The 8,458-nt window shown below is 37.3% G+C and overlaps 1 protein-coding gene across 2 annotated transcripts in view; it reads left to right on the top strand.

The window, feature by feature from the left end:
* Positions 1–255: 255 nt before the first annotated feature.
* The window catches only part of PXDN (peroxidasin), a 147,366-nt gene continuing 139,163 nt past the window's right edge, over positions 256–8,458 (top strand). For both annotated transcript variants that reach the window (XM_074288007.1, XM_074288006.1), the window contains exon 1: positions 256–723. In XM_074288007.1, the coding sequence (XP_074144108.1) occupies positions 506–723 (218 nt within the window). In that variant the 5' untranslated portion in view covers positions 256–505. The remainder of the gene's footprint in view (positions 724–8,458) is intronic.

The raw sequence follows: 8,458 nt of genomic DNA, 5'->3' as shown, positions 1-8,458 counted from the left end.
GTGTTCAATATTTGCCCATTGAGATAAGGGAAAAAGTTAGGCTTTGTGCATACAAATTTCAGACTGAGACTCTCAGATTAGTCTCTTTCACTCTCTCGCTCCGCCCCTCCTTCCCACCCCTCCCTCTACTCACACCCCCCTGCCCTCTCGCTCTAAGTGTCCTGCTTCGGTGGGTAAAGGGTGGGGAGAGAATCTACAGCGCATGTGCACAGCTGGCTGGACCCCCCCCCCCCCCCTCCCCTTCCACCTTCCACCTCTCTGCTCCCCCTTCCCCCTCCCCTCTGGGCAGCTGGGGAAATCCGCTCAGCTGCTGCCTCTGCTGCGGCTGCGGCTGTGTAGCCAGGGTCTGGCTTTGTACAGGCAGCCGAGCCGGGTGGAGCAAGGCCGGGACCAACTTGGGTGTTACTCATCGTCTCCGGCTCTCGCACCCCCTTTCCCCCCTTCCCGCCCCCCCTCTCGGCAGACTCCCCTCGATCCTTCATAGATTACTCCTCCCGGGTTTGCAATGGCCCGCTCTAGAGCGGGTCCCCCGCGTTGGCTCCTGCTCCTACTCTTCTGGAGTGCGGGTGTCTTTGTAGGGGTCTCCCCGCAGCTGAGCAACAGCGGTGGGGGCAGCAGCAACGGAGGGTGTCCCAGCCGCTGCCTCTGCTTTCGCACGACGGTACGGTGCATGCATCTGATGCTGGAGAGTGTCCCTGCTGTCTCCCCCCAGACTTCCATCCTGTAAGTGGCTTGCTGAGGGGCTGAGGGGTGGATAATGAGCTTCTTCAGGCTTCTCGGGGGAGGAATAGGTTGTGATTAAATGAGTTGTGAAAAATGGTCTCCCTCCCATCTTCCTGGGGTGGGGGGAAGCGAGTAAATCAATGAATGAGCAGCTGGTTAGGGTTTGGGAGGTGAAGTTTGCCTTAGAGTGTGTTGTGGAGTGAAGTGGGTGGGGATTGAGGCATTTGGCCCCGTAGCTCTTTGTCTTCTTTGGCCCCATACTTGGTAAGACTTCTAGAAGCCAGATCTGAGTCTACAACGATTCTTCCTGGGCTCCTGTTTTATGAAGAGGGAGTCTCCTTTGTTAGCATCTGGAGATTCCACCATTGAATTTGGAAGCTGCGGGAAGCAACAAGAGAAATCCTCACTTTGCCTTCCCAGTTGTTTTTCTTTTTCTACATCTCATCGCTCCTTACCAATCACTCTTCTTCCCCAACCCCATTTCCTACCCGCATTCTCTCCCTCATTTTCTTATGCTTCAGCTCTCCCCTCTCCTCCCCTAATATCTCTCTGTTTTCTTCTCCTCCACTTTTCTTCTCCTCTCCCACGTTTTCTACTTTTTCTCTTTCCTGCTCTTGTCTCCTCCTTATTCTGTTACCTCGTCACTCATTCTCCTCCTTTCTCATACTCCCTCCCTATATCCAAGCCCTCCTACCTCTCCTTCCACTACTTCCTTCTATTCCATTCTATCCCCCTTCTCTCCTTTTTTCTTTAATTTAACGCAGATAATTTTCCAGCTCCGGAAAATGTAGTTTCCTCCTCTCTCTGTGATTGTTAAATCTCTTATTACCCTCTTTACCTGGGTCGAAAATGCAGACCCTCCCTCTAGCCGATTTCCACAAATTAGATGCTGCTGCTCTTTTTGGGTTTTCTCCTGAACTTAGCTTGCCAAGTTTTTCAATAATTTTACCACCTAGGGCATATAGAGCTTTTCAGAATTTGCAGAACAAGTTCCTGTGAAGAAAGGCAACAGAAGATATTGAGAGTAACGTTTCAGAGTCTTCGACACATCTACTGCATCTACCTGGAAGTGGTCTGTTGCTTGCAAACCCTTTGATTCATTTAAATGCTTTGATTTACTTTCCACATGCAGCAGGCGATATATATAATATATATATATATATATATATATATATGTATATGTATATATGTATATATATGTGTATATATATACATATATACATATATATGTATATATATGTGTGTATATATATATGTATACATATATATGTGTGTATATATATATACATATATAATATTTTCTTCTTCACATTCAAACTAAGAAAACTATAGCTCACAGAAGATTCCCTCCAAACATAAATGCAAATCCAGTGTAAAAAGTGCCTGCTGTCTTGGGGCTTCCCCAAGGAACGTGTTTCCCATCTTTTCAAATTTGTGTGTTTTCATTGGATACAAAAATGCCACCAGAGTTCGCTACAGGATTTAATGTATTCACAGGATTTGTGATTAAACTTTGATGAGACATTTTCAGAATCCATAAAAGCAGCCATTCATTTTCAATATTGAATATAATTCAGTGACCTATAGCTACATTTTGGCCTGCCAAAAATAGTTTTCACTTTTCTTGGCTAAGTGAAAGAAGTTTTGGCAGATGGAATGGGGTCCTGCAGAAGTTGTAAAAGTTTTAGTGAACTATTCAGGAAGTGGGTGGTTAGTGTTTCTTACATTTAAAATAAAGTACATTTACAGAGCACCTTTAATACTGATCACTGATTTTTTTTTTTTTTTTTTTTTTTTTTTTGGTAAGCTTCCTGTAGTTTTCTTTTGGAGGGGCTTGGAGAGGGTGGTAAGGGGAAGTGGGGTCAATTATTGTCCTTTAAAGTTGTTATCCTTAATGATTCATTTTTCCAGCCTGAATTGGTGGTACTCCTTGTAAATTCAATGGAGCAGCTACAGTATCTTTTTTTTTTTTTTTTTTTAAGGGCAGGGCAAGGTTTCTTTGGTTGTGGGTATTTTTAATTCTTCTGTGAGTCAGTGGAAAAAACTGGGACAATGCAAGCATTATATTCATCTGGCCAGACTTTAATATTTCTAATATAAGCTTGTCTTCGAACCTCATTTGCTACTTGAAAGAAAATTTAAAGTTTTAAGTATACTTTAAAGGGGACAAAGATAGTATCACATGTGTGTGCTGTATGCCCTGCTTTACAGAGTATTAATGTTAGGTAAATATTAAATAACTTTGTATTTCTAAAAATAGTATAAGGCATGAGGTCAGGGGTACAGTATGGTAAAGAGCTTGAAGGATTATGGCATATCTTTGCTTTCCTAATTTACCACTTTCCATGGAGGGAGGGACAGGAACCAGTCACTGCTATGGAAGGAGCATTGAAAGGTTATGAATGAGGTGTTCAATGCCCTGATTTTTCATTTATTTATGATATAGATAACACTTTATTTATATTACATGTATGTATAAAATATGAATAGGAGTAAGATGAAAACATATTTCTTAATTTAGTTAGGCAAACTGTAATTGTTGGTGAATAGGGCAATAAATAAACATTTATTAAATGCCTACTAAATGCTGTGAACTTTTCTAAATGCCAGGGATACAGAAAGACAAAAGATAGTCCCTGTCCTCAAAGAGTTCATAATCTAATTGGGGGAAAACAAATATGTACAAACAAACTATATACAAGATAAAGAGGACATAATTAATAGAGGGAAGACTACTAGAATAGAAAATTGGTTCCCCTAGGGGGAAGCCAAAAAAGAATGAATCAGTGTTAGAAAAAATATATGAAATTTTTTCTTCAACGATGTTTTTCAGAAGTACCTTCTCTAAGTCCTAGTCCTTGTTTTCCTTAAGCAGTTTGGGGAACATGAAGTCTTTTCTGACCCCTCCAACCTCTGATAATCTCCCTCCCAAATTATCTTATATTTTAGAACTTTGTATTTATATTACATATATATATACATACATATGTAATATTAATCTTCTTTTTGTATTGTATATATTTTATATTAACCTGTTATCTTCTTCATTAAAAATGTAATCTCAGTTCTTGAGTAGGATTGATTTCATTCTTTTTAATTTTATGTACTAACACAGTATTTAGACATACTTAATAGATATGTATATATACTTGTTGATTGATTGTCAAGTTCTTCTCCAATACCACTCAGCATGAAAGTAGCCCAGGGTTCTCAAGGTAAATCCCTGGAAAGCCTGGCAACTCTTAGCAAGGTGGAAAGAAAATTTGAGACTATGGACATAGTTCATTCAGAGTGATTCATTCTTTTGGCTGCTAGAACCTCTGAAGACAACTTATTTGAAATATTGAAGTATCTTTCAGAAGTACACTCAGAAAAAAGGGATTTTTTTATGATTTGAGTAATAGTTTGAATCAACTTGTCATTCAGTCTCTACTTGACATTATTTAACTATTATTGGAAAAGACATGAGATACTAAACATGTAGGAAACTTGTAAAATGACACTTATTAACTCTTATATTTGGTTTTGATATCTGCAAACTTGTAGCTGTTTTAGGGAACTCCATAACATTCTACTATATATTTTCTAGAATTCTCAGTGATGTAATTGGAAATGGTTTGTTGGCTTAAAAAATACTCAATTCATTATTACAAGGGGATGGTTATGATAGTAATTCATTGGAATCAAGTATTAAAATATAACAAAAAAACAAATTCCTCTGTAATTAATATTTTAATGCACCTAATTCTTACTATGGCTAGTTTCCTTATACATACCTTGTTTAAACTTCCTTCCTTCCTTCCTTCCTTCCTTCCTTCCTTCCTTCCTTCCTTCCTTCCTTCCTTCCTTCCTTCCTTCCTTCCTTCCTTCCTTCCTTCCTTCCTTCCTTCCTTCCTTCCTTCCTTCCTTCCTTCCTCAGCTTTTGAGAAATTAGGAATCAAGCCTTGAAAAAGACCTTTATTGAAATCATTTTTTTCAAGATTCAGTTCAGGAATTACTTCTTCTTTGAAACCTTTCTTGATTCTCCTTTCTCTAGCTACCTTATTTGAAAGTTATCTCTTGATTCAGGCCAGTTCCAATTGTCTCTGCACCCAGAGAGAATTTTGAGAATTGAATGTAGATCACACCATAGTCTTTTCACTCTTTTTGTTGTTTGCTTGCATTTTGTTTTTTTTCTCTTTTTTTCCTTTTTGATCTGATTTTTCTTGTGCAGCATGATAATAGTGGAAATATAATATAATATAATGTAATATAATATAATATAATATGATATAATATAATATAAATTGTGCATGTTTAACTTACATTGTATTACCATCTAAGGGAAGTCATGGAGGGGAAGAGAGAAAATTTGGAATAAAAGATTTTGCAAAGCTTTAATAACAAAAATTTATCTCTTCCTTCTCAAGTTTTTGTTAAACTCTTTTTGGCTCTTTCTGTCATTGCAGTCTGCTTTGGATCATATTACTTGTGCAATGTCATCTTGAATCTGTACATGCTCTGTTGGACTATGAACTTCTTGGAGGTCACACTATTACTTTAATTATATTTTTGTCCTCTGAACAAGTGTCTTCAGACATTTATCTTGCTAACTGCAAATTGCTAATTTTATGTTTCATAATCTCAACTGACCTTTATTATTAGCAAGGTAGTCCTTTTACATCTTTCCCTAATTCATTATTCTGTTCACTGTAGTGGCTATCACAGAATTTAAAAATCTATTCTTCAACCTCACATGGCATCTCTTTACCTCACCATCTTGGCTGAAGGTTCTGGCTTAATACTTCACTGGAGAAAGAGAGGCAGAGACATAGAGAAAGACAGAGGGAAAGAGTCAAAAATAGAGAGAGAGAGAGATGCCTAGAGCACTGTCTTTTCCCTTTCTCTTTATCTTAGGTCTTTAGAATATATTTGCTTATCATTTTTTTCTTTATCCCCTGTTTCATTAAAAGAGGTCAATTTTCTTCTAGCCCTTCTCCCTTCTGTAACCCCATTTCATCCTTTCATGTAGAGGTCTCTAATCTTCAAACTTTCTCTGTTGACTTCTTAGCAATTGTTTACAAACAAAAACACATTTCAGTCATTCTTAAAACACACACACACACACACACACACACACACACACACACACACACACACACACACACACACACACACCCCATGTGGGCATACAATACCCTCTACTTCATCTTATCTCAATTATTCCATAGCTTTCCTCCCCATTATGGGGTAGGTGAAGGAAAAGAATTAAAGGGAAAGGAAATCCTTAAGAGGTATAGAAAAACTGATGGAAGATTTCATATCTGGCAGCAATGAGAAGAGTGACCTTTGTGGACACATTACCTTGTTGGCATAGGAGAATGCTCGGAAGTCACCTAGCATCTTGTTGCCTTCTTTTAGGTAGTCTGTGCAAAATGTCTAGCCACTTCTCAGGTTAGCATTGAAATTAGCTGTTACATTTTATTCTAGTCATCCATTCAATCTCTAGATCCTTAAACCATCCTGAGTTTCCCTGAGATCTTCCTTAGAGATCATATCACAGTCTAAGAAATGAAATTTTAATCCCTTTAGTTATTTCCATGACTCTCGTTAAGACTTGCCCACAAAATTACAGGTATTCTCTTCACTTTACAAAAAATGTATTCCAGAAAAACTGACTGAAGATAATATGATTTTCTCACTGATTGTTATTCTAAAACAATCCTACTCTGCAATCCTACTCTGCTTTGTCCTATTCTACCCTGCCCTGCTGTGTCCCTGTGAATATGCCATTTTGTAGCAGATGTATGAAACAGGTATAGCAGACTGGTGTGCCAGATAGAGCAAATTAGCTACCTTAAGAGGTGATTTTAAAGCACTTTGCTAGATTCCTATAACTTTAGAGGTGAAAGATCTTTTAACATCTGACTTAAATAAGATCATATTAAGTATTTTGTGGCATGGTCAAGTTTAGAAAGAGGTTTCAATTAAAGAGGTCTCAATTTCTAGTCCAATGCTTTTTCTTATATATAGCATTTTTTGGAGGCCAGTGGAGTAATACTTTTTGCATTTCTCTCCACTGTTTTCTGCGTAGTTTAGAAGAATTCTTGTTTGTTTCTTCTTTTAAAATGGATATTTGTAATTTTTGTGAAGTTTGTCTGAAGTATTATTCCTCACCATTATTGAACTATCTTAAACACAGTTTAGAATTAAGCTATGTATAACAAATTCCCATACTTTATCAATACAAGTTTCTGTGTTTTAGAGTTTACTTAAATGAAAAATCTTTCTACTTTTTGACAAAAAGGGAAGTGAAAGATCTCTCTAAATTTTACCAATGATTTTCAAAGTGATTTGAAAAATATTAATATCATCCTGAGAAAATTTTGTGAACCCAAATTTTCCCAACCTCACAGTATATTTCTCTTGCTGTCACTCATTTGAGGAATGCCATCAGACTTCATAGATGGGATTTTTTTTTCAGTTTTACTAACTTCTCACAATGTGATTTGTCCAGAGCAGAAGAAAATTGTGAGCTTTTCCTAAGTGAACCATTTTGAGTGACCGGATTGCTATGTAGTGTGAAAATGATTAGTCACATTAGGATCCATGATAGATGTTTCAGGTCAGCTGTCTCAAAACTACAGAAAAATCTGCAGTTGTAGAACTTGTATATTGAAAGTATTCTCTTTGTTAGAGCTTTGGCAGACTAATCATAATGCAGTAGAATTACATTTTTGTAAAGGTCCTGTCATCTCTTCAATTATAATCCTTTTCTGGGAGGAGATCTCTTTTCTGTAAAATCTTTTCCTCTGTGAGCAGGTTTCTTGGGAAGCTTCTGGAGCCTCCAGCTAGACTCTCTCCTTCCAGACAGCCGTCTAAACTCAATCCCAGTCAAACTCTTCTCCAGGCTCAATGTTGCCTCTTTTATCCTCACAGAGAATGAGCATGTAAGAACTCAATGGGAAATACTTCAACCAATGAACTTGCTCCTCTTAAAGGTGCAAACTTCTTTTAAACACTCAGCTCTACCTCAGAAGTTCAAAGGTGTAAACTCCATTCAAAGGCCTGAACCAAAGGTGTGAATTCTGAGCCAGAGAATTGCTTAGACAACCTGAGTTCTTACCTTGTAATCCTAATACATTTTCAGAAGAATTTCTTTCCCTTAAAAAAAAGAAGCCTTCCAAATCCTTCAATCAAATTTATTGAATGACCTGGAGGTCTTTTTCTGATCCCTCCATGAAGCTTTTTCTCCTTCTCATAATCTTAATAATATTAAAGCTTTGCATTATAGTATAATTATAATAAAATTAATAGAATGATAACTTGATGGTTTAGCACTTAAATAGTCTTATGTTAATTGTTTTGGGATACAGATTCAATAGAAATAACTGCTGGATCAAAGTGTATGCACAGTTTAATAGCCTTTTGTGCATAGTTCCAAGTTGCTCTCCAGAATGGTTGAATTGGTTCACAACTCCACCAGCAATCCATTAATGCCCCAACTTTCCCACATCCCTTCATTCATCTTTCTTTTTTCCTGCCATTTTACAATCTGAGAGATTGCATTGATACCTTAGAGTTGTCTTATTTTGGATTTCTCTAATGCATTGTGATTTAGAGAATTTTTTTCTATTCCTAGAAATGGCTTTAATTTTTTTGTCGGAAAAATATCTGTTAATATTCTTTGACCATTAATCACTTAGGGAATGGCATGTATTCATATAGATTTGAATCAGTTCTCAATATATTTTAG

The sequence above is a fragment of the Sminthopsis crassicaudata genome, chromosome 2 (assembly GCF_048593235.1).
Source record: "Sminthopsis crassicaudata isolate SCR6 chromosome 2, ASM4859323v1, whole genome shotgun sequence".
Classification (NCBI taxonomy): Eukaryota; Metazoa; Chordata; class Mammalia; order Dasyuromorphia; family Dasyuridae; genus Sminthopsis; species Sminthopsis crassicaudata.
This window is presented reverse-complemented; position numbering and strand designations above follow the sequence as displayed.